At 38.0% G+C, this 27,131-nt stretch overlaps 4 protein-coding genes across 5 annotated transcripts in view; 2 read left to right on the top strand and 2 right to left on the bottom strand.

Moving 5' to 3' along the window:
- Positions 1-19: 19 nt before the first annotated feature.
- LOC110839250 (GATOR1 complex protein NPRL2) lies at positions 20-8,110 on the bottom strand. Its single transcript, XM_087346276.1, has 9 exons — positions 7,943-8,110; positions 7,576-7,667; positions 6,985-7,141; positions 5,649-5,769; positions 5,115-5,251; positions 3,738-3,835; positions 2,007-2,137; positions 1,011-1,180; positions 20-559 (listed from the first exon to the last, which is right to left on the bottom strand). Exons 1-9 carry the CDS (start codon positions 8,108-8,110, stop codon positions 389-391), a joined length of 1,245 nt encoding a protein of 414 aa, XP_087202402.1. The 3' UTR covers positions 20-388.
- A 405-nt stretch (positions 8,111-8,515) lies between these two features.
- Positions 8,516-8,782, top strand: LOC147874177 (cytochrome c oxidase assembly protein COX19). The gene has a single exon (XM_087346282.1). The coding sequence runs from the start codon at positions 8,516-8,518 to the stop codon at positions 8,780-8,782; it is 267 nt and encodes an 88-aa protein (XP_087202408.1).
- A 48-nt stretch (positions 8,783-8,830) lies between these two features.
- Ppcdc (phosphopantothenoylcysteine decarboxylase) lies at positions 8,831-10,199 on the top strand. The gene is made up of 2 exons (XM_022083283.2): positions 8,831-9,169; positions 9,492-10,199. Exons 1-2 carry the CDS (start codon positions 8,831-8,833, stop codon positions 9,753-9,755), a joined length of 603 nt encoding a protein of 200 aa, XP_021938975.1. The 3' UTR covers positions 9,756-10,199.
- Positions 10,200-10,664: 465 nt separating this feature from the next.
- Mmp2 (Matrix metalloproteinase 2) overlaps positions 10,665-27,131 on the bottom strand; it is a 173,347-nt gene continuing 156,880 nt past the window's right edge. For both annotated transcript variants that reach the window (XM_022083265.2, XM_022083263.2), the window contains exons 4-11: positions 21,046-21,192; positions 20,311-20,453; positions 19,358-19,516; positions 18,359-18,681; positions 18,039-18,180; positions 17,368-17,527; positions 16,627-16,730; positions 10,665-16,278 (exon numbers count right to left, since the gene is read on the bottom strand). In XM_022083265.2, the coding sequence (XP_021938957.1) occupies positions 16,007-16,278; positions 16,627-16,730; positions 17,368-17,527; positions 18,039-18,180; positions 18,359-18,681; positions 19,358-19,516; positions 20,311-20,453; positions 21,046-21,192 (1,450 nt within the window). In that variant the 3' untranslated portion in view covers positions 10,665-16,006. The remainder of the gene's footprint in view (positions 16,279-16,626; positions 16,731-17,367; positions 17,528-18,038; positions 18,181-18,358; positions 18,682-19,357; positions 19,517-20,310; positions 20,454-21,045; positions 21,193-27,131) is intronic.

Below are 27,131 nucleotides of genomic sequence, written 5' to 3' on the forward strand. Positions count from 1 at the left end.
CACCATAAACTGAACAAACTATGGAAGAAGCATTATGGTATTCCATGACTGTACACTTTAAAATATTATGTATATACATAAAATACAATGATAATAGAATTACAAAGTCACGCATGTGCTCATGTATGCATTCACAAAGAAGTGTGTGCACAAATGCACATGCACAAATCAGAGTGAAGCACAACTTTGCGTTTTAATGAAGGCAGAAGAACAATACCCAGAAGGGAGCAAAGGTTGATATCAACTTAAATCATATTACGTCTGACTCCTTTTGTACTGGTTATAACAACACACAGCCTTCAACTGGTAAACAGTGCATTTAAAATATGTCTGAAGTTATACCTTCAATTTAGGTATACGCTCAATAGAGAAGTGAGTGCTTCTTTGGTCACTTCCAGATGAGAACAACATTTGGTTCCCTCTCCACTTGATCTTCAAACTGCTGGTTGCTTAATCCATGTGCACAGCAAATTTCATCAACAGACTGCAAACCCGTAAAACTGCGATGCAGAGAATCTTTTGCATTCACTTCATTATCTTCAGATAAATCCACAGGATACTGCAATAAGTAAAAACAAAATTATGAGGATTTAAACATAAAACTTTAAAGCTAAATTACTCAAATTCTTTAAAGTCATCTATAATTATGGTTTCCTACCAAATGATTACCATACGTTCAGTTCTAAGGTGCAAAGTGTTGCAAACATGCAGAGTATTCAGAGGGTTCTGGAACTGATTCTGACTACTGTCACAAAATGTTGAAAATACAATTTAAAAAATGGTCATTCTCCTGACAACCAGCCACCTATACACAGGAGTAGAGCCTACATCCAGAATGTCATGTATGAGATAATGAAATATATCTCAGAAATGGGTAATGTCTAACATAACTAGTGTAATGAATCAACAAATCACACACACGTTTAAGAATAACAACACAGAATGCACCGTCTATCGAATAAGTGTGACATTCAATTATTAAAACATAACATGTCTTTCACATAATTTACCTTGTATATTCTGCGTATCAGGCCTTTAAGTAAACCAAACTGCACTAGCTTCCGTTCATTGATCCTAAGAGGATGAGGGTTAAGACGGACACACAGGTCCCTGACTGTAGTTCCGTAAGTCATACTCGAGTACATTCGGAATATATCTCGTAATGCTGGTGGCTGTCGGACTGCAAAGAAGTGAAAGCTTGGCATACTACTGTTGTCAAAAAAAATCATAAAAACTTAAAAAATGGTCTCAGATCACCATCTTAAAAGAATATTATCCTTGCTACCATCCTCAGACACTGAATATCAAAACATAAAATACAAAAGTAACTGCGTTCATGACTGGATGGCATCATAACCCAGAAAAACACAATCTAAATGTTCACTGTTGTGAAAACCTCAAATCTCACATACTGAAAGGTGTCACGACAAATCCAATTTTAATCATAAATTTTCCCAAAACTTCTTGTGTCTTTACACTTTCAGTGTTATTTTATAGAGCTGGTAATAGTATTAAATTAAGGAGCACAAATTCACTTACCCTGGGCACTAATACCACTGCTGGGTCCATTGTGAACCCCGATTTTACAGACCTTCAAAAATCCCTGACCACAATGTTAGTACCAGAACGAACTGGAAGCTCTCCAAGCATCTACCTGCTCTAGCTATGCCCAGCTAAACATCTTTAATCTACATCCAGGTAATGCCAAGCACTGGCAGAGTATATAGTGGAAGGATTCTTCTTACTATTCACATTTTCTGCATTTGGCACTTTCTGAGAGGTCAATAACATATATATAGGTGCCACCTCAATGTATGATGACTAGTTAACAGTCCTGTTACCAGCCTGCGCTGTTTCCCATCCAAGGCCAATATGTACCAAGTCAGTTTATTCAAAGGCTTTCCAACAAACAGCTTCCAATTGCCTCGTACCTAGTGTGGTAGTGCAATGTTATAAGTGCTTCATACAACAGTTCTCCACACACATTTTTGATAGCAGAAATATACCTGACTTGGAGACATATTTTATACATCTCTGTTGTAAATCCTTATTCTCTGCCAACAACCTCAACTTTGGTGTTGCTGCATAAACATTAGAGTACTGGAAGATAGGAAGCAAAGAAACAACTCCGTAATACCTGAAAGAAAAGTATGGCATCAAGAAATTTGTTTCAAAGTTTATTCACCAGAGCTTTCTCATTTGCAAACGTTGCATAGCGCTGAATGGTAGGATAACTGAATGATGTAGTGAGGAGGACATGGAAGGAAGCAGATGTGACCTATTTCATGCAAGCACCTAGTATTTATGTAAGATTTGAGCTTTTCACAGCGGTGAGTATGAAGATTTCTGTCTTCTGGGTTGTTGTGCTGTGTAGTTAACATCAACCAGACTACACAGCGCAACAACCCAGAAGACAGAAATCTTCACCTAGTATTAACTTCCCAGGGCTGAGATAACCTATAGAAACCCTTGCCACAATGAAAACCTGAAATCCTACATAAATCCTGTCAGGATTGCCAGCCTCTAGGCAGAGAATCCAGCCCAGCGCAACCTAATTACAAAGAAAATGTGATATGGTCTGTCTGATATTCAGAACAGACTAATGCACTAATGGCAACGGTCATCGAACTACAGTGGCACAGCATACCTGCTGCTCAGATACAGGAATTACCGCAAATTAAGTGCAAAGACAGTATGCAGCCATGCTGTAAAACTGGCCTCACTATCTCATCAGCCTGAGAGATCAACATTACCATTCTCTTTCAATGCTCTTAATTTTACCATGTTAACACAGACAATCTCCCCACTTAATGGTACCTGCACCTTGTCATGGTGGTGGGGCTTGAGTACCTCAGAGACCCCAAGAGCTATGCTGGCGGTAGCATAGCTACTGGTAGGGCCTCCCTAGCCAGATTGGTCGAGGGGGAGAGGTCAAATTAAGACAGGTACCCTGGTCCTCCAGGTTGGGGGTTGGTCGCAAGGCTAACAACCTCGCACCATAAAAAGGAAGATGTTTCGAAACCTCAATCAAAGCCTCGGACAGACGGACCTGACAGAGGACCGAATGGAAGAGGAGAATTGAGGAGGCCATGGATCAAATATGGACCGGAGAGCCATAGAAGAAGAAGATATGATGTTTCTGGGCTTATTTCTGTAAAAGTTAAAAGCATTTCTTATTACATTGCAATATCAGATTAGGATTGTATCAGATGTCAAATGTTGCTATCTGTTGTGACGAAGCAAAAATATGGACATGGAACAAGACAGATGTAAGTATATTACAAGCAGCAGTTATTATGGCATATTAAGAAATAAATTGAAAGAGGCGACATCTGAAGGCAGATACACTACAAGGACAGATGGCTTAATCAAAGGAAATATGGTATGGACAAATGTTATGCACAGTTAACAGCAGGATTCCCCTGATAACACAAAAATGAAGATGCCACTGCCATTCCAAAGTCAACGGGCTAATGGAGAGACAAAACAGAGCAGGAAAAGACTGGACACAATACAAAGTGAGCCCTAGTACGAAGATGGAAGAACAAAGCATGCTTGGTAATGGGATGACCCCTGGTAGGAACATCAATGGTTGACGCTGAAGACAATTAACATGAAGGGGAAATCATAAATGGTCAGAAAAGGTCGCTGAGTGTTGCCCATTCACAAATAGCGCTTTAATCAAGTTTAAGTGGAGCAGCTGTTTCCAAAAGGGTGACAGCAGATCCTTTACTTACATGAGGTTCTGAACGCAGGCTTTCACAAGATTGTTTTCCACATCTGCCTCTGCAGCAATCTTTGCAATATGATTGAAACCATCAATGTAGGGAAGAACCTAAAATCAGAACAGACTAATATGATGTCAGTATATTACTTGTTACAACTAATGACTTGACCAATTAATTTCAGCAATTAATAGTTAATATGCATCATCTAAATTACCCCTTTTTAAAGTTCATAACATATAATTTGGTATAATATACTGTTGATATTTATTACTATTACATTATAAGCAGTGTCTAATAATAACTTTTGTTTTTATCTAAAAATTTCCAACTCTAAATATGAATTCTTACATTGTCTGAGATAATACTTTGCTGCTGGCATGTTGTCTGTCACACTATGCCATGGGATCACCTTGCTACAGGTCATTAGAAAATATTTCTGCAGTGAGAAGCATAATTTTAAGTCTGGTTTAAAACTGTCAGAAAAAATTACCAGCCTCTTACCTTCTTCAGTTCAGTCCAATATACGAGGGGCAGTCAAAACGTTCCTGGAATTGTGGTATAGCACTGTAATGGTAGGACATATGGCAACGCTTACCTAATCACCTTCAAAATAGGACCCTTGCGCACACACACACTTGCTCCATCGATTTGATGTCCTCAATGTCCTTGAGGCCCATTTTCAGAATAGGGAACAGCCAGAAGTCACTCGGAGCGAGATCTGGAGAGTATGGTGGTTGGGTGATGTCAGGAATGCTTTTCTCGGCGAGGAATTGCTGCACAACCAGCGATGTGTCGAATGCGACGGCCGACATCCGGAAGATTCCAAACGAAGCCTTCCGCTGGTGCTTCCAACAATGGCAGGATCAATGGGTGTGCAAGGGTCCTACTTTAAAGGTGATTAGGTAAGCGTTGCCAAATTTCCTACCATTACAGTGCTATACCACAATTCCGGGAACTTTTTGACTGCCCTACGTATGAATGGTTAATTAATTTGATTATTTTGAAATATGTACCACATTTTCAGAAAGTTCTGTAGTTAAAATAGAGAGTGGATTATGAAAGAATGATCTCATTTCAGAGTTACACTGATTAGTTAATAAATTCATATTCAAGATGGGAAAATTATTTTCTATTTAGAAAATAATGGAAAATACAGTGTGTTAATATTAAACTGCATACAATAAAGCTGACTGTATATTAGCTTTGTGAGTAAAATTTAAAAATTGCAACATGATTTCCGCACTTGTTGATTAGCTATGTAGCACTGAATGTATTTGGAAATGTAAACATACTTTTCCACTATTATTCATATTATATGACAGGTTTTCAATTCTATGAAGATTAATTAGAAAAAGTCAAGACTTCCTGCCATCTTAATATTATTACCTGATAAGTAGTGAGATCCCACTGCTCTGAACGAAACTTGTGCTGCTCCTCAATGAATATTGGCACCTGATGATCATGCACAGGACTCGGTTCCTTTGAAATTTTTACCACTTTCAGATGCATTGTTGTCGTTCCCTCTGTCACATGACCACCATTCATGAAAATTAGGTATCTCAAAACATGAACTATGTTCCTCTTCTCCCTTTCTGACGTTAGTTCACGCCCTTATGCACTATTTCTAAAGCCATTATTTACATTACCTTTCTGTCTAAAGTCTCCTCATATCATCTCTTTGACATTCTCTAACCAAAATTTTAAATTCATTTCTCAGTTCCCCATGCATGCTGTATGGTCATCTCTCCTTTCTTGACTTTATCACCCTAACCAATATCACATAAAGTAGCTCCTCGATATGTAATTTTCTCCACTCATTTATTATTTTATCTCTTGTGGGTCTAAATATCTTCCTCAATCCTTGAGAAAAAGCAGTAAATAAATGATAATGATGGCAAGGTGTAACTTTATGTTACAGACCTGTGAGAGTGCACATTCTGTATGTGTTGAGGTCTTCCATCACTTGCTTAAGCATAGCTGACAGTGGAACATTCTCATTCTGTGGGTTAGAAAGGAAACGTTTCTCCAACTCCATTGTAATCTAGTAAGAAAGAGGAATCAATACAAAATAAACAGATAGAGCAAATTACCAGGAATAAAAAGAGATAGAAGGTATATTCCACATATATTTTAAAAATGTATTTTAGTAACTCTGCATATGGTATCTCATTGGCCTATGCACATTACAAATAGAATCTAATGCTGCAAACATTCGTATTACTACTAGTATCACACAGCATTGTTATTAATTATATTTCCTTGTATTTCATTAAATATACTGAATATTTTTACTTGTGGTATGTTCAACAATACTGTCAGCAACTTGGACTTGCATAAGATGATTGGTGAAAAATGAGTTTGAAAGAAAATGGAGGGAATTATCTGTGCCATAGTGTAAGGTATTATTTTGGCATTTGTCTGGAGAACTGAGGAAAACCTTAACAAACAGAACAGCCGGCCTCTGGGCTAAGAACAACACAGTGAAAAATCTTTTAGAGTACATGTTAATGAGATCTGTTTTATACAAATACTAACATTTGTACAATGAATTGTTTGGAGAAAAATTATTAAGTTAAATTTGAGCTTTGTGTAAAAAGGGCTTGTAGAGGACTTATTTAACCAGCAATTCTTAGCAATGTCCATCACAAAATTTCTATGATTAATAAGGTCTCAAAACTGGCCCCTTCCTGGTAGGTCTGGGCCTAGCAACTGCATATACCTGAAAATAGTTGAAATAAATTTTGTGGTTGCTCACAATCACACTGATATGGTGCAGTTCTCAAAATATTTTTTTAAAAAAACTATTCCCCCCACAATTCCACAAGATTTTCAAATTATGGGAAAATATTAATTCTGACCATTATTTAATTCATAATTGTCAGAGCAGTTTTTTGTTATTCTAGAAGGATGATGTTTGTGTGATTCTTAACTAATTTTGTTGCTATGTGGGATAAGAAATGTTGACATTCCCTCTAGGTGAGCTAAAGCTGGCAGTTATATGAGCTGTTGTCCATCCTTGTTACATGGATTTTTCTCCTTTAGCAGATCGTTATGCATTATACTCCAAAAAAAATTACATTAAAGTTTCATGTTTTAGTTTAGTTACAAAATATGTAATGAGCTATGATAATTAAAAAAGTTACACCAAATGTCACATGATGTAACTGACTAAACTTTAAGTTAATCAAGAAACAAAATATTGCATATGCAAAAGAATGTCCTTACAATTACATAATGGACCTGAGTATATCCTCACCAAGTGGTCGGAGAGTTTCTTGACCACTGGTTCATACTGGACACTTCGAGCCCATGCATCACAAACGAAGCACAGGTTAAAGTAGAATGCATTCCTAGCATATTTTTTGTTGTCTATTCGAATAGGAAAACCAAGAATTTTAGATCCAAGCAGAGTCCTAAAAAATAATACATGATGATTACAACATATCTTCTAATTTATTGAAGTGGGATGTGAAGCCTTCCGAGAATAGTTACTGAACAAGATGATGTAATAAGTATTCTAAACCAATGTTCTAGATGTAACAATCAAATCTTGGATGTGCTACTGGCCATCCGAAGTTTTCTTCAGTCTCTACGTGACAACACTGAGAGAGCCTTGAAACAGGCTGTGATGACTTTCCAAATCCTTACCTACTCACAACTAATACTCATTTCCCTACACAATTTAATGATTTTTAACTCAACTGAAACACAATCATACCTTCAGTATGTATACTGTTTTGCCAACATATACAGATGTCAATTTGACGTACAACTTCTATCTTCATACTAAAAGCAATATCATCTGCCTAAGGTTCAAACAATACCCCTTTCATTCTGCTATACTTACACTGTCAGTATACTTCTCTGGAGTTGAGCCTTGGGAATGATATACACACTCACTGCATCAAATACTTCTTTTGATATGTAGTTATCAGGAACCTAAAAGTATAAAAGTTCTATTATAAGTTTACATGTTTTGGAGCCTGAAAGAATCAGGTTCTCTAACACAGTGACCCCTGGGTAGGATGATTAATTGTAATGGGTCAGCCCAAGTCCATCAACGTAAGTTACCATTAACATCCAGGGCATATCTTAAGAGGACATTTTATACGCTTCATCCTCGATGTGCTAACAACAAAAAATTGGTCAATTATCGATGGTTCATACACATCCGGACGATCACAAACAAGTGCTCTGCAAACGAATCCACTTACTTGACACGTTATTTTTGGGCCCGCTGTGGGATGAAATTCACATAAAAATATGCATCTTAATGGGCCTTCCAGGTCACATCCTTCAAAATACTCTCCTTCTTCAACCATATTTACTGCGCCAACAAACCACGCACAAAACCCATAATCTAACACACGTGACACAATCATGTTTTTCCAGCTTTGAATTGTACGACCCTGTGACCTGCGCTACAATCTATCAAAACTGTGTACGAAACATTGCTGTCTAGAATGTTTGTTTATGAAAAGAAATTTTGTCTTCTAACAATTTCAACCATGTCATTGACACTAAATATAACATTGATTATGAAGTGACATTTACATCCAAAAGCTTGGATATCTGAAACATTCGACTATATTAAGTACGTGCAGATTTTCATACCAGCAGCCTGCTTCCATATTAGCACAAATTATACCAACCTACCCAAACATAGTAGTGTGCTGGGGTTTTCTGTGTCTTTCTAGGCTAGTAAAAAAGTACTGTATGAGTTATATTTTTAGGTTATGAGTGAAATTAAATTCTTTCAGTTGTAAGTAACGTTAGTCAGTTATATTATGTCTTCCATGACCTTCGGTCAGAAAACTTTTACACCAACTCCACCTGACAAAGGTAGCTTTCCTCTAGATCACGAGGGGCAGTGCAGAAAGGAAATGGTGAAGTACATGGTATGTTTAAGAACAAATACCAACAATAACTCTGCATGTCGCGAAGAAGCAAAAGCATATTTGGACTGTAGGATGAATAACCAGTTGATGGCTAAAGAAGAATGGTCTAAACTTGGATTTGGTGATTTGGAAACCAAAGTAAAATCAGAAAAATAGTTCAGTAGTAGTGATAAATTCACTAAGAAGTGCACTTTTACAAAAACTATGGAGAGTTCTAGTAGTGATAATTTTAAACATGTTCTTGTGGGCTGTACAGGCAGTGTTGCAACCATTAAGTTGCCTGATCTTTTGAAAACCATAATTCAACAATCAAAAGGTTCTGTGCCATGGAATATACAGTTGCGAGTTGTTGTGACCGAGCATGCAAGGCACTTTTATGCTCCAGAAGACATACCCATCAATGTGCCAGTTTATTATGATCTTGATGAGTGGAAAACTTGGTCAAAAAGGGGTGATCCAGTCCTTCACATTGAATTGGCTAAATGGGCTGATGTTTTCATCATTTCACCACTTGATGCAAATACTTTGGCAAAATTAGCCCAGGTATGAACAAACTATTATAAGTTTATAATATTATTGGTACTTTTAACACTTGTTAGACAACAAAGTAAGCCTCTTGACATAAGTAACAACAAACTTATGTTATTTCTGCACTTTTAGTAGAAATTTTCATTTATCTGTTTTACCAAAAACAAATTTTAGGGTTGCAAATCCACTGCACATTATCATAAAAAGGTCTTGTTTACTGTTAAACTCCCACTATGGACAATCAGTTGACCTTTCCATATTTCTCATTGGACTTGTATAGCATATGTAATGATCTACCATGAATTGTCACTTTATCGAGAACTCTTCTGTAATCTAGGGTCTATGTGACAACTTGCTGACCTGTGTTGCACGAGCATGGGACCTGAAGAAACCATTGTTATTCTGTCCAGCAATGAATACTCATATGTGGGAGCACCCAGCCACTGCCACTCACATTGCTACACTGAAGAATTGGGGCTATACAGAAGTTCCATGCATTGCCAAAACTCTCATCTGTGGAGACACAGGGCTTGGTGCTATGGCTGAAGTACCCAAAATTGTTAGTAAAGTGTATGAAGCCCTTGGAATCCACAGCTGTTGATGTTATTCTTCTTGCCCAGTTGGTTGTGATTTTTGCATAGTGTATTCCCCTTTCAGAAGACTTTTCAATAAGTTTACTTGTGTTCAACTTAGCAGTTATTTTGTTGAATTCCAGACACAAAAATTTAAATCTGATATTAATTACTAGTATCCAACCCCTTCTAACAATTTTATCAAAAGATGATATTAAATTTTTTAAAGAAACTTAAATTCTGTCAATTGGTTTTTCAATATGCTTTAGGAAAGAATGGAATTCACATCTTATGCATATGATAGTTTGATATATTTTGCAATAAATGGTGGGTATATATATGCTTTGACACTGTTAACTATATGAATAAAGTTGTTATTCTATTGAATTGCACTATTCTAATGAACATATTTGACATTAACATGTAAATAGAACATGGTTGATTAGAAATAAATATTGCAAATGGGCAAAGCAGGGTGTGTATTTGTTGGTTGCACTTCAGACCTAATGCCTCACTGGTGTTTACAATGCTGCATGACAAATAAAAAAGGGGCAACTGTCTGGAGGTTGGGCATTTGAAAGTCGTTTTTGTATTTAGCTTTAGTATATTGGTTTCATGAGCAGGATTTGGTGGGGGGGAAGCACAGAGCAGAAAAGTGATCATTCACTTCCCACATACATACATCAGTTTTAACATGTATTTTCATATACTTCAAATCATGAAGCTGACATACCTAATTTGAACAGAATTTACTACTGTGTACCTTGATAGCAGGAAATGCAAATTTGAAGCAATGTGTAACATTCTATACTCAATATTTGCTGCACAAATATTCAGAGCCCAAATAAAAATAAAAGTATGTTCACATTTTGGACTTGTGATGGATATAGGAAAAGGATATTCATACAATATGGAAGAAACTGAACAATGAACATCACTTATTTTCCTATGGGGAAGTTTTATTTAAATTTTGTAATATTTTCCTAATGTTTAAACCAAAATGTAATAAAAACAAATGTTAAATACAATTAGTAAAATAATAGTACTTACAATAATTCATAATAAATATCACAGTGATTACAAACTGAAATCCTATATTTAATTCATTACCTGTTACACACAGCCAAATACAATTTACAAGCATACCTTACTTTATAATCCTTTATGAAAATTTCATGAGATTCAAAGTTCTCAAAGCATAAGAGTATGAAGACGGCTGTCTTCTTGTGAAAACTGAAAATTCAACAGTTCAGATTACCGAGATGGTGGTTTACTGTATGAAACAAAATACTCTTTACATACTGTCATCCACTTTTGAATATGGAAGCAAAATTTAACAGTGGCTTAACTTCATGATATCTGTGCATATGTATGGCAATTCAGAAAAGGCTATTGTATTAGGTCATATTACTGACATCTTAAAATATGTTAGCTTAAACATGAATTCACACTTATAGCAATGCATGGTTGTGAAATATTAAAATAGTGGGAGAAATGAATATTGATGAAATCGTGTGACAATCAAAAACAAAATACCCTTCATTCACAGCAGGTAATAGACATTCAAAATATGCAGCTATGTTGCATGATCACTGGAATTATTTGCATACTAAAAAATATGCTAGAATACTTCCAAGTGTACACTTATTGCAGATTGACATGCTCTGCCTTCTGCCTGGAACTGTACATAGCCCATGTGCAAAATGACGACCATAAGTGCTTCAGTTATAAATACTGGTGCAGATCAAAAACAAGAAAATATTCTTCTTAATTTGGGGCAGGACAGAGCTATTCAAATAAAAAGAAGACTTTTACAAACTCATCTCAGATTAATCAAGTGTTTAATGCAATATGCAAAAGACCTGTCAGAATGCTGCCATAAATATAATTTGAAAATGGAGTACAACCCCTTGAACATCTTTCAGGATACAAAAATAAGATGGATACTACAAAACTAGTCTAATGCCCTTCAGATAAATTACAGATTTCATGAATACTATGATGTCAAAAGGTAGTGTATTTAATCATGCCTAGTTACATCAACTTTTCAGATGCTTCACATACTTTTATGGAATTCAAAATCAGATTTTTCCCATTTTACATTTATGAATGGACAACATATATGCACCAATCTAGAACTGCCTTTACAGTACCATATTTCATCACATTCAAAACACTACAGGAGCACTTAGCACCTAGGAGAGATATACAAAGCAACAATGCTGTTACCGCAGAACTACTTTCTGGTTGCCGGAAGAGTTTTATTTGCTCAGTCTCTAGGTTTTACCTACAAGTTTTGGCATAAAATACAATAACTCAGTTCACAAACATTCTTTTAATGTATAATACAGTCAACAGAACTGAATAACAGTATTCCTTAACTGCACTGCCCACTAGATTATAGAAGCATTACACAGACACATTTGAATAAAAACAGTAGTACAGTAAAAATAAATATTGGTGACCTATTTTTAATTCTGAAGCAACAAAGACAATCATTCAACTTGCCTACTTGCACCAAACCACATTGCAGCAATACACACTGCAGCGTGAATTCTTTTTGTTTAAATACAACTTGCAATTTGGCAGATTTTGTTCGCATTTTCAGTGTCAATTATGCAACATATATATTACCTGAGAATACCACCTTGTAAAAGTAAGCCTTTGTTTACAGACTGTCCTCCTAGGTGCCACAATGCTCAAAATATAATTTCTCATAAATGGTTTTACCTTTGTTCTTATGTCCAAACATCAGTTTTCTATCTTACAAGATAGCACAACAATCAGCTTCCCTGTATTCATGCCCACTAGTGTTATGAACCACGCAAAAAAAAAACTGCCTTCATACCATGCACTGATCATGAAAAATAAAAATAAAAAATGCTATGAATAATTTTGACTTAAATTCCCTATTATATACATTTTGAATGACTTTGGCACCAACGTTAATAATCATAATCACAATTTTCATATATCCTGTATGCTTTTTTTCTGACAAGATTCTCTTGCAACTGCATGTGTACAAGTAATGTAATATGAGTGACATTACAAATAAACATCATTTTTAAAACAAGACCACATATTCAAAGTCTGTGGAGATTAAAACCAGTTATTTGCTTAATCACCATTAACAGAGGAAAATTAAATCTCCTAGTAGATGGCAGTGTGAAGTGTTGGCATTCCCAGTGACATAAGGAACAAAATTCCATGTTAAAAACACCTTATATTGCTTACATCAATAAAATATACTTAAAATGACATAAAATAAATACATATTAGGAGCCTAACATCCTTCACTTGGGTGCAAGTAAATTTCAGCATTAAAAACTCCAAATGACAGCATCCCACATTTGTAGACAACTGCTTATCGAATAGTCCCTTCAGCCATGAACAAAGCCAGCAATTTCATATCCTGGTATACAAATGGAACATCACAAATTAAAACACTTCTGGTACTCACTGCACACCACTCAATATAATCGCTCAATGCGTAACGGCCTAATAGCTGGGTCAAACAGTGTAGTTGATGTGACAGTGGCTTTTAAATTTATGCTTGTTCTGAGAAATTTGGAACTTTTATATTACTGTGACCAATCATACTCGACTTACAAAAGTGAAAGAAAGGCAACATCCTTGTGCCTAGCATGTCATGAAAGTTGCGCACAAAAGTGGAGGTAAGTTCCATACACTTCTTAACCTTATCACTAGATGCAGGTGAACAGTTTCATGCTTCAGCTGTTTTGCCTTAGGGAAACAGCCCTATTACCCACAAAACAGAAAGCCAACTAGCAAAAAAATAGTTTGAGAATCCAGCCTATAGCTAATCTCTTTACTAGCAACTACCCCAACATATTTCTGAGAACTGTTCATAAATTTCCAAGCAAATTTTTAACCATTTGTATTAAAGTAAGTTCATAAGATTTCTGTTGCATGAAACTGTCCCCCTATACAAATGACTTTCATACTGAATATAGTCCCTACACACAAAAACAGCTGTCATACTGCTCAAGAATAAAACCACATATTACAGGAACTCTAAAATAATGCCAGATGACTTTAACAATAAGGTGCTAAATGTTCAGACAATTTCACACTTGGTTCCCTCCACTTACTTTGATCTGTTCACTCAAAATGAAGACCGATTTATCAAACTGTGCCTCGTTTTCATATTAATCCAAGCCGTTTCAGCATTTGTATGTTTTCCCTGTGCTATTTCGTCAACTGTTCAACTTTACGCACTGTGCAGTCCTGTCACTTTATGTTGACCTTTCAACTGAATGAGACCACATGATAGGAAGTGAGAACAAGCAATGCAATGAGCTTAGAAACTGATAGCTGGAGAGGCTATGACAATGCAGCTCAGATCCTGAGAAATCTTAGCCCTTTTTGGAATGTTGGTACAGGGTAACAATGAGACCTCATGACCAGTTTCTCAAACAACCTAGGTTAATAATTTAAATGAACAACGGATCACAGGCAAGTCTTACTTTTGAAAATTCAAGTCACTGCCCTGTGCATCTGATGGTTATACACAACTTCCATTTTGACAAAACTGAAAACATGATTCACATTTAAAGTAGCCATTGGTCATCCACATGTAGCCATTTACATGCCAACATAAGGGGTTAGCCATAAACTTTTCTGTCAATGTGGGAATTACAGACAGCTAGACTAGCCACTGTCATTCATATGACAGTGAAAAATCTGACCTTGTACTTTAAACACAATCTGCATACAATAACCACAATATTCTCGAATAATGAAATTCCAAACTCCCTGCAATCAACCTCCCAAACACATCAAGAAAGTGACCCACATCACCTGAAAAGCGTATGTCAGAAGAGACTTGTCCAAACTCAGTCACCCATCATGAACAAGATGACTATAACTCAAAAACACATTCCATAATAGAATCCCAAATCCTACCTTCGACTCAGTACTATTCAGAAGCTACTTGTATTTTCCAGTGGTTTGGTAGATTATAAAATCAAACTCATTCGCATGTAGATGGCACCGTCAGTTTGGCTTATAATGACATGTCTACTGGCGTCCATGTATTGGCATACTCCATGGTGCACAATGACTTGCCACAAGCCTGAACAGCCATCACAGCAGTAAGGTGAATGGCAAAAACTGTATCAGGCAGGGCAGGACTCCCACCAAAGGTTGACATTTTTCTCTTCACAACCTTGCAGACTGCATGAGGGCTAACCAAGCCTTTTATCCAACAAGGACCAGGAGTTTGATCCTTGGCATCGCTGTTAATCTGTCCTCCACCTAGCATCGAGGTCTAGAGTGCATGAAGTTAAACCACAATGTCCCTTACAAGCCTTAATGGTGAGAACTTAGGCAGAAGGGTTTCCTAAATATGGAGGGTCTTTTAGTGATGCTGACTTATTCTGACACAGCAAGTGCCTGAATTTTCCTTCTTTACAACTTACAATGTGTAATTTTACAGCCTGCAATACACAAAATTACATACATGGGTGTGAGGGATATATTACACCGTCTTCAAAATAACTATAATTACAACCCCATGCAGTAAGCAGTAAACACACATTGGCAATGTTTCCAAAATGTGTATGTCTTACATTTAACCAAAGATATTATGTACACTGATCATGCAGTCTTTATATTATTAACTCAAGTTATGATTAAAGACTCTGCATAAGAAATTATGTTAACATCCTCAAAATCAGAGATGGCAGAATTATGAAAAATGTAAATTCAATGTGGTTCTGTTTTCCGACTGGTTTAAAATAAAAATGAGAAAATGCTGTCCTTTGTGGATACAAAATGACATTTTGCCTGGCTGGCTTTGTCTTCCTCTTCAGGTAAAATGAGAGGATACCTATTAGATGTAGTAAAATAAACATGGTTCACTGTCTGTGAAGCAGCAGGTAATTTATAAAAAGTGTAAATTATACCATACTAACATCATCATTAAAAGTAATATTCAATGCACTTAAAATAAAGACTGGTGTACGCATATCCAACAGTGTAAATTATACCACAGAGAAATATCATCCTTTAAATAATATTCAATACCCTTAAAACAGACTGGATGTATCTGACAGTGCATATTATTATATTATGGTGGTGTCATCCTGTAATTAATATTCAATACTTTTAAAACAAAGACCAGTGTTTATGTAATAAGTATCCATCCTGATATGAAAAATTCAAAATCGCGAGGAACAAGAATACAACCATTCAAATGTATCACAGAAATATAAGAATTCCAAATTTGGAAACAGAAGTTCACAACATTCTGATACTATTAAAAATGATAACTTGGTGTGATCACATAGTGTAGTAGTAACACAGTCAGTAATGTATTTACACAAACAGAGATTGTGTTAGACTGTGATGGTAGTGGTTGAATATCCAATTCTTTAGGAGGAAGTAGGTGGCTTGGTTCTGTCGGCCTTTCCATTTCACGTGGACATCCCATCCAAACAGGTGCCGAAAGTGTTTGTTGTTCATTCTCCACTCGCATCCGTCCATCATTAAATTTCCAAAAGCCCTTTCCTTTGAAAAAATATGTCCTCCCTAAAAGAAGATGATTACGTGAAAGAAAGTAACATTAGCAACTGTCCTCAAAAATATACAATACTTGATTTTGCTTTCACCAAATTCTGTGTAATATACGATCAAGATTTGCAGATTCAATCCTGCAACATTATAATAAATTTCCCTATAGATATAGATCTGCAGTGAAACAAATTACCGATTTCAGCTTTCAACCAGTGAGATTCTGCAAACATTGTGACCAAAATTTTGTAGGCACTTATTTCTAACACCAATCCCACTTCATCAACATTTTGTAGAAGGTATAAATTATCAATTCCCTCATCAAATAATCTATCACATTAATTAGTGTGAATTATTAATACTTACCATCTTTCCATTGAAAAACAGTGTCAATGTTATACCCAACACCACTCCACATGGACATGTCTCGTGGATAATCCAATTCCACCTTCCCAATGTCTTCATCAAACCTAGGTGCAACATTAAATGTATCACAGATAAATAAATCTAGCTGTGAATTCGTAAGTTTTTGCAGTATTTTTGCAAGAACATCATACAAACAAGCCACCTAGTTATTCCATGGGTACTAAAAAAAACCTTACATGTGGGATACTGGGAACTGCGGATCCCAACTTTTCATTGGCTTGATCTAGATAGAGACATTCGGTAGGACTCTTATATACGAGGGATCAGCCCGTCGCAAATTCACATAATTCTAGTTTCATTAATAATACTTCTCTCTGTAAATGAGGCATAAGTGTTGTTTCATCGTAACAGTACAGAGGAAACTTTCAACATCAGACATCCACACACTTCGTAAGAAAAACCAATCATAAAAATTTACTTCAGTATTAAAAAAAATCAAAACACATAAGGACCAACTATTAGAATACCCATTCCACCTCTGGTTTCTACAAAAACTTTGGGGAAAATATTTGAGCAACAGACCACTTGTAGGAAGCCCTCCTTTAAAATATCACTAAAACCTGGAACGTCAGAACAAGATATTCCATCCACTATCCAGACATAAACGTAAACTTTAACTGACGCAACCATGCTACAGAAATATTACCATGCTATAAATATGCAATAATTAATATTTCTTACTTCCAATACATGGTTCCACTGAAGAAGTATGTTTTCCCATTATGTCCCCACACCATGGCACCATCAATTTTCTCCAGTGACTCTGGCAGACCAAGGTTAGTGAGGGGCTTTGGAAATCCTTCTCCAAGTTCATTACCATTGTAGAGGTAATACTGCTTGCCTGAAACCAAGCAGTGAAGTTGTGATTCCAGATTTTGGATTGGTTAAACTTAGATTTCATCAGCCAGAAAATTCAACACTTGACCATACCCACTAATAAATACAAAAGTGTGCGCTTCCCAATGATTAAGTAATGCAATTACCTGTACAATGTAACTCAAAATACCTGGCCGATTTATTGACCGAGATTTCTCAACTCTACAGACTGAAATGTGATGTCACTAAATACTTTATAATCAAACAGACTTCATGCAGCTGTGAACTTGATTAGCTGACAAGTCTTAATGAAAGTCTGTACCACGATCACAAAAGCAAACCATTAGACCCTAAACCTCTTTTGTTTTTGATCCATTTATACAAGTTTCTACTACATCTACAATTATATTGTGCCTAATACGTTAAAATTAGATGCCACTAGCGTGTCTCATTTATTCCTTTTTGTTAAGAAATAAATAAAGGAAGTCACTAGGAGAGTAATAATCAACTAATCAGTATGCATTCCATAAATTTACCAATGAAAAATACAATCTTCTTGTCTCCTCTCTCATAAACCGCATCTATGTGCGTGTAATTCTTTGGCAAGTCATTCCACATTCTGTGCGTCTCTGCTGGGTATCCTGCATATAAGCCACTGTCCCCAATCCTCCAGATGTACTGAAAAGCAATAATTACACAGAAATTAAATTTATTTAATAAAAAGACAGGAGCCAATGGCTAATCTGTGCAACAAATGAAAGATATAAAGGATTAGTACAAATGTAAGGGATGTTTTGACCCACTGTCTCAGGCAACAGGAAAGTACAATTAAAAGACAAACCAAACACTCACTTACCCTTCCTTTGAAGATAAACACCTCCCTCCTAATAACAGATATGGCATCGTAACTTGTATCGCAGGTGTCAGGTTTGCCTGCCTTCCCGTGTGGTTTCTTTGTTGGCTTCTCAGGAGGAACAGGGTCAGACCTTGTAGGTGGCAGTCTTGGTGTTAGAGGTGGCTGTCTAGGTGGTTCTCTAGGTGTTTGAGGTGGCTGTCTAGGTGGTTGTGTGGGCAACTCTGGTGGTGGTCTAGGATATGGTGGATGAGTAGGATAATTTATTGGTGGATGTGGACTGTAATTAGGAATTATTTCCCACACTCTCCGATCATCTTTAGGGCCTGCAATCAAAGCAAGCAACTTACATTTACGAAAAGAACGAGCCATCACATTCGATGTATGTTTCAGGTCAAGGTTTTTAATAAAAAATTAAATGTGTCATGCTATGCTATGCTATGCTATGCAGCGTGTCATTTTCTTCATGTGAGGGGGAGGGGGGAGTCCTCATGGGTAAGCATCATCTGATTGGGGGTCAGACCTGAAGACTGAGAAGTGTCCCACAGTATTCTGACATACTCCCCACGACATCGTGATGGTAATTGAAATTCTCCTGCAATCTTCAGTTAGCCTATGCAGAATATGAATTCCTGACCTTTGACTAATTCAACCGTCCTAAGCATCAACTTGTTATGCAATGTACTGTCCACATTTGGAAAATAATTCACAGATTAAAGACTGAGGTTAAACCAACCAGGGGTCCAACAGAATGAAGATGCCCTCTTCCATGTCACCTGAAGACTAAACAGAACCAATTTTGGAAATGCCTGGTCTTAATTAAAGAACACAGAGATGGATGAAGTCATATCAGATAATTAAACACAATTCACAGCCTGACAATATCATGAAATGTCATTCAGAAGAGGAAAACTAGCTATAACCAATGTCAAAATGGTCATCGGAAGTGAAGATGGATGTGTTTCAGCATGTCAGTACTCTTGATTAAACAAAACAACTCACCATACAGTTGCTGAATACCGTGACGATCATCATCTGGCAGTTGGAAGTTTGGTTTGAGACCTTGGTACCACGGAAACATAAGAGCCCCAGCCACAGATGAATGGGACAAACCCAAGGAGTGACCGAACTCATGAGCCGCTACTGCAAATAAACTTGTGCCTGTAAACGTGAGAATGCCGAATTACCAGTCAAACCCGCAATATTTAATTTAAACAGATGTTCCATGCACATGTTGGAGAAGTTACTTTTATGTAATATGAGGGCAGATAACTGAACTCAGACAAGAGCATCCTTACCAAAGAAAATATTCAGTATTCAATAATTACTATACTTTTAAGATTGGTCCTGGAAACCTACTTATAATACATCTTTTGCTTTGCATCATCTTGTATAAAAGATTAAACACAGTTAAACCAAAAGCCTTGTGATGTTCTGTTTATAGTAAACTGTACTTCCAAAATATACAGTACAGATCAGTTCCATTTTAAGTGAATATCAGAAACTGTTCAGTTTAGTACCATGGTTTCATTTTAAATGGATCAGTGGTTCAGGTAAGACAGACTTCCACAATGTTCAATATCGATCAGTTCCTCATGCATGGTCGACTTCTGAACCGTACAATAAGGACAAGACTTCCATAAAAAAATGGACCAGGTTTTAAACATAACCTGGACTCTTCAAGCCATTCTGTATGGATTATGGTGCAATGTAAAGCAGAACGTCGAATTACGTAGATCGAAACTCAACTTTCTATCTGCTCTATAGTAAAGATCGGAGTTATGTGAGCAGTCATCAACAAAAGTAGAAATTGATTTGGCAAGTGTCAATATTAGCAGATGACATTTCAGTTGACACAAATGCAATTCAGTCCACAATAAATCCAATATTCCTTGCATGCTAATCGATAAAACATCCTTTCAACTGCGTTACAACAAACAGTAACAACACATTACCCTGGTGGTGATCCCCCTCTAACAGAAGCCACGTTTCATCTTCATCAAAATGGGCATCACCTCCCCGACCACCACCAGGAAAGAAAGCATGTGCTAGAATCTGCCCCGGCCCATCAAATGGATAGCCATCTCCATGGTAGCCCCTGGAACAAGGGATGAAAGAATAAATAAAATATTATCACCAACTTCAGTAGATGAAATAGAATCATTGAATACATCAGAGATTATACACAGGAAACAAATAAGATTTGTCTAATGTTGATAGGGTCTCCCTAGCCAGATTGGTTGAGGGGGAGAGGTCAGATTAAGACAGGTACCCTGGTCCTCCAGGTTGGGGGTTGGTCGCAAGGCTGACAACCTTGCACCGTAAAAAGGAAGATGTTTCGAAACCTCGATCAAAGCCTCGGACATACGGACCTAACAGAGGACCAAATGGAAGAGGAGAATTGAGGAGGCCATGGACTGAACACGGACCGGAGAGCCATAGAAGAAGAAGAAGAATGTTGATCTTCCGGGTTTTAATGCTTTGTAGGCTTGTGGAGAATCTCCCAACAACCTATCCATGTATCCATGAATGCTGAATGACATGAAAACTTTGACTGCTTTTAGGAAATCCAATGAGGAGGTGGTAAATTGCAACTCAGATAATCTTCCACATAATAAAATTCTCGTACCAGCTGAAAAGGGAAGTTACATTGGCAACCCCTGAAAGTACAAAACACAAAAAAACCTTACTTTTCAAAAAATACTAAAATGTCTGCCCGATCATCGTTGACTTCACGGAAGGAAAGTTTGGAATTCTGTGCCCAGACATCCAGCGCCCGGTACAGTTCAGCCCGTACCACTCCAGGATCGAGCCCACGTGGATTCATGGTCCGAAGGCTGAAACAAAAGACAGAAAAAAACAGGTCATAACACATTCCAAATCTTGCTTCAAAGATTCCTAAACAAATTACAGCATATATTAAAAGATCATCTTCCAGTTTCCTCAATCCACAAAGCTCTCAGAACAGGCAAAATTATCCATTCAAAATATGCACAGTCCTTGCTGAATAGTTTCATACTGAGAAAGGGAAATCAAGAATAAATTTAAAGAAACAAAGAAGAAAGTTAATTCCAAGTTACCAGACAGTTTGTAAGGCACATTTACACAACTAAACAAGATCTCCACTAGGGATCAGAGGGATGTGGGAAAATAAACAAATGTGTACTGCCCCTATTTCATAACTTCCTGCGTTCGTTTACATTTCCTTCCTCAAGAGATTCTACAAAAACAAACAGCGACAATACCTGGTTACTAAGAGAGCGCCATAAAGGTATTACATATTAATCCAGAGGCAAGGCTGCAGCACAATGCATCTGACTTACATCAAAAATGCAAAGCAAACAAAGAGGATTACTTTCTTGCTTACTTCCTTTGTTATTAGCTATTTTTCTCTCCATTGCACTCGAGTGTTTCTTTCTTACCCTGAAACACTTTCACGCATTCTTCCTTTCCCGTTATTATCTTCTCACTAAACTTTCTTTCTCATTTACTCCATCTATCCTTGTTTGCTTGAAATTCTTCTCATATCTGTCTTACCATCCTAAATAAGATGACCTCAATCTGAACTGCAACCCCCACACAATATTGGATTACGTCACAAACTTGAAGCAATTTGATGAGCACATGAGCAGACTATTAACCAAAAAGAGAATACCTTAAGCATAATTACGATGAACACAAGCGTCATGTTTCCTATAACTCTATAACCAACCAGTTTACTGATGGTTGCATGCTGACTTTGACCCAAGAAGTCGAGAACGGTCTTACGGCTTACAATCATGGAATTGAAAAGAAAATGACCTTTGGTCAGACTTCCCCTGCAACATACTAATCCATAATCAACCCTGATATGAATCAATGGCCGTGGGAACAGTGAAGATGGCGCAACGTTAGGTCAACTACCCTGAGCAGATTAAAAGAATAAGCAACTGTTCAAAGGTTACGACCAAATATAAAATGGCCACAACTGCGAGATTCACTTCGTTCTTGACGAGAACTGAAAGACCGCTGTAAGCACACATAAAGTAGAACAAAATCCTCACTTCGAAACAAACATTTATTTGTATGTCGAAACGAAATGACACAGAGACTCAAATTGAGGTTAAGTAAACCAGGCTTTAATCCAGTGCACTACAAATTTCTCACATTTAATATAAAATATGCAGCTCAGTAAAGTTAACTTTCCCATCTCTTCGTCACAACGACGAAAAGATTCTTCTGAAAAATTAACATTCATTAATTTTTCATATTGTGCTGTAATGCGTCATCGGAGATCGGTTACGGTTGAATTAGGTTACATGATAATCTTACATACTAATTCTTTCCTTCAGAAAATTCTAGTTTGGACCGGAGTGTACCGAGGACACACAGAAGGGTGAGTTTCAGGTTCATCATAAGCAGGCAACACAAATACAGAAGGGATCTGGAAACACCATGGTGTCGCTCGACTTACAAACAAACCTTCATTCACATAGAGGGGAGTCTTCGACCAGCAGTGTTTATCACTTCCCTGTATGTGTTTCAGGTCCACAGAAAATGTTGGGTGTGATGCAACAAAGAGAAGGGGCCAAGAATGTAACGCCAGAGTGTTATACACACTGAAAAGATCGACATAGGTTTTAAAAACTTTAGTCTGAATCTTCCTGGCGTCCAAAAATAATGCTGGTATCCAGATAATGCAGCAGACCAATGCTGACTTCTGGAAATTGAAATGAATACGCACTTAGAAGTCATTCTCACAGGAACATCATCACGTGAGCCACTTGGATAAAAAAAGTGATAGTGGAACCACGGTTCCGGAGAATTTGACGTAAATACGTCTATACGGAAAGGAAGTTTATATATTGGCTTTATTCTAAATATTTCCTTTATACATGCTTTACAATTGAGTAAAGTTTGATTAAGACATTGCTTATTTAACTTGAATTAGTTACGCTTAAGGTGGGTCTGTGATAGATGAATGTAATGTTTTATAGGTAACAACAATGCTGAGTAAACTGATGATGTTTCCAAGGTAACATAACAATGAAATTTGACGTTTCCTAGGTAACATGACAATGAAGTTACACTTTTTCGTTTCACTTTTTGCCGAATGACACTGACCCTAAAATACAGACGTATTTACGTCAAAAAGGACGAGCAGTTTGATAACCAAAGCAGCTGGTAAGAAAAAGATGAACATACTTCAAATAGTGAAAGCTGTTGGTCAGAAAATATGAACTATTTTCAACCAAACGAGATGGTAGGAAACATCGAATCGTTATCAACCAAAACTACCAGCAAGAAGATACGATTAGACTGTAAACAACCAAATTCATTAGCAAGAAACTGCGAGCAGACTGCTAATAACCAAAGCCGTCTGCAAGGAAAGTTGAGCAGATCCCCAAACAACCAAATGCGATGATAAAAAGATGAGCTGAATGCTCAGAACCATCGATAAGATAAGCCCACTGCACAAGCAGCACGACAGTGGGATGAGATAAGCTTACTGCCCAAGGATGAGAGCTTGTAGATTATTGCTACATTCCTGGAGCGCGACAATCCAGTCACGTGTAAACGTATGGCGTCATAGCATACAACCGTACCAACGCATACCTCTGTAACGCAAAGTTGGTCTCATGTTTACATGCGGGCAAATTACGTAGCTGCTAATTCCGTGGTTTTCCAGTGTGGTCCTGGGTCCAAGTATCTGTTGTCTTTGATCTCAATCACCCATAATCGAAAATTCCCCGCTTTTTGTGATGGACGAAGTTCCTCGTGTGTACATAAATTGAGCAATTCTGATTCGTCCAGCGACACCTCGTTCATAATGACAACAATTTAAAGCAGTTTTCAGAATAAAAGATGTTTTTGCATTCAATTGTTTGCTAGAAGTATTGTTTACGGCACCAATACTAAGTTTTTGAAGATTCTGGTACTTAACATTTTTTTATTATTTGTAGTGTTCTGTCTGACAACAGGTCCATATGAACAGGATCCTTCCATCCTTTTCTCGGACTTGGACCTGTTCATATGCGTTATTGGCAGATGATCCAGAAGTGGTTTGCCATTGCCTTCTTCTGTGTGTGAATGGAGTAATTGTTGGGATGCCACGGAGGAAAACTCCGTGTTGCCTAGACCACGGCCTTGCCCAATACAAGTTATAAATTCGGGCACCGCCGGGAATCGAACCCGAGACCCCAGGATTACAAGGCCAGCGTTCTAACCGCTAGACCACCTCATCTTATTATTACTTAGTGTTCTGTCTGACGACAGGTCCATATGAACAGGATCCTTCCATCCTTTTCTCGGACTGGGACCTGTTCATATACGTTCTTGGCAGATGATCCAGAAGTGGTTTGCCATTGCCTTCTTCTGTGTGTGAATGGAGTAATTGTTGGGATGCCACGGAGAAACCGGGGAAGCCCCAGGAGGAAAACTCCGTGTTGCCTAGACCACGGCCTTGCCCAACACGTTATAAATTCGGGCACCGCCGGGAATCGAACCCGAGACCCCAGGATTACAAGTCCAGCGTTCTAACCGCCGATTAAATCATCTGCATCTCCGTTATTCCCACATGCCTTTAAATTTTCCAATGGCGTGGCAGACCATAATGCGAGGCACAAGACTTGTGACAAGCACAAAACAATTAAAATAACATAACCAATGGTTCGTCACTGTCTTCTTCGTTTAATTCTCGGTCATTGCTTTTGTCTCAATTTGGTCGCACGAAATTCAGTCCTTACTGGCTCACTCAACTGAGCTACACGACACCTCCCTTCAATTGTCTCCATCATTTCCAGCGGGAAAAACTGTAAGCGGTGAGGAGGAGGAAACACTATTTGATAAACTTCACATTTATTTTCAATGGGCAATGCGAAGAAGTAACTCAAACCCTTTTTCGACTCTACTTATGAGCAGGCATGAAACTTTGTCCCCTCACGAGGGATACCAAAAATTCCTGCGATGTTACAAGAAACTGGATTATATTTCGGTTATCACAGGCACGAATCGCTGTACATTTGGAATGTAATTACTTCTCCGGAATTCTGCTTTCCAGATCCACTTTCTTTAACCGAGACGATAAGGCGAAAGGAATCTCATCATCCCCTCTCCCCGCCTGAGTTCTAAGCCAGCATAATCGAATATATCTTCCTTCATCCGTTCGCCATCTTAATATTTAGGTCGAAAAGCCAAAGGGTACTTGTCTCGAATAAAGTATTTCACCAACAGAGAGTTCTGATAACGACTGGTTCTACTGGCAGTCAAAAACACGTTTTAATGCGCTTTCGTTATCAGTGTTGGTATATTTTAAAAAATGTTGCATCTTCGTGCCTTGTGGATTGCCTTCTTATTTTACAGCAAAAAATATTCTGCACAAATTAAAATGAATGTAGATGACGTAGTATCTTCCAAATTTCGTGAGGGTTCCAAATAATTAGGTCCAGTTTGCGACACCATTAAGCTATGGCTGACAACGGCGCCCAGGGGGCAATTTGGAAATACAACGGCGGTTCAATTTTAAGCACGAACTGTCACCACAGCGCGTCAATAAACCGCCTTTCTGCCTGCTCCGCATTACGCAGTTTTCTCGAGGTGTTCTCCCACTCGTCCCGGTCCTAAGGACAAAATGAAGGACGGGTCGCAGCCAAAGGGGATATTGAGAAACAATTTAAATCTCCTGTTAATGCATCAACAGCCCCCAATTCCTTCCCTTGTTCTTCACTGACCCCCTTTTGGTCTCTCTCAATACCGTTTTCAATCATACTTCCTCCCTTCCTTATCTCTTGCCTGCGTTTTACTTTACTTATTTACCGGGATAGCTCAGTCAGTACAGTGACTAGCTACGGGCTGGACGGCCGGGGTTCGATCCCCGACGGGGGCAGAGGATTTTTCCTCTAGCCTCTGCGTCCAGACCGGCTCTGGGGCCCACCCAGCCTCCTCTACAATGGGTACCGGGGTCCTTTCCCGGGGGTAAAGCCGGCCGGGGCGTGATGCTGACCACTCACCCCCATCTAGTGCCGAGGTCAAGGAAGAGAGGAGCTATACCTCCACTCACCCCAAACGCCTACATGGCGTATAGTGGGACAAACTTTACTTACTTTACCTTCTCATTGGCACGTTTCATGAATATTTCCTCCTCATTTCCTTCCTGTTTCTCTCGTAACAGAACACGATTTCCATTTCCCCCAAGAGGCAGAGGCCGCGGAACTGTGGCGGTCTCATCCACAGAAAATATCAGAATTTTCTACAGCCACACAGAACGTTGTCCGCATCATGTGAGCGAAAGCAAACACCTATCCTCTGGTACCAAAGGCCATGACATAAGGTCGTGTATGACGTCAATGAACGAAACCTCAGACATCTCCATAAATGCGTCACCAAGCGCGGAGCTCGCTCGTCGTCCGGTCCACTATTAATCCCAGTGCGAGGTTTTTTTTCGTCCCGTGCAAACAAATGCTCCCCCCCCCCCCCCACTATGCAGGTTAAATACGGGCAAAATTCGTCAAAAAACTTCGAGTTATAAAAGCCGGTTCGTTCATCCTGGGGAAGGAGAGACGCTGAATTTGAAAAAGGTAAGTTTCGCTTCCGCGTACCGAAATGCCATCTGGGTATGCACATACGTCACAAACTGAACGGATGTCCGGGACATGGACGAGCGACCGCTGTCTGAATGAAGGTTTCAAAAGCGCACATTTCATATGCATCGACATGAAAAGTAAACTCTGCTTTTCACTACCTTCATTCCTAGATCATCGGTAAAAGCCTCAAACTTACGGCACACTACAATCAATAC

Source organism: Zootermopsis nevadensis, unplaced genomic scaffold (genome assembly GCF_977971745.1).
Source record: "Zootermopsis nevadensis isolate Lab colony 2312 unplaced genomic scaffold, Znev_1.0 Znev_ptg000010l, whole genome shotgun sequence".
Taxonomy (NCBI): Eukaryota; Metazoa; Arthropoda; class Insecta; order Blattodea; family Termopsidae; genus Zootermopsis; species Zootermopsis nevadensis.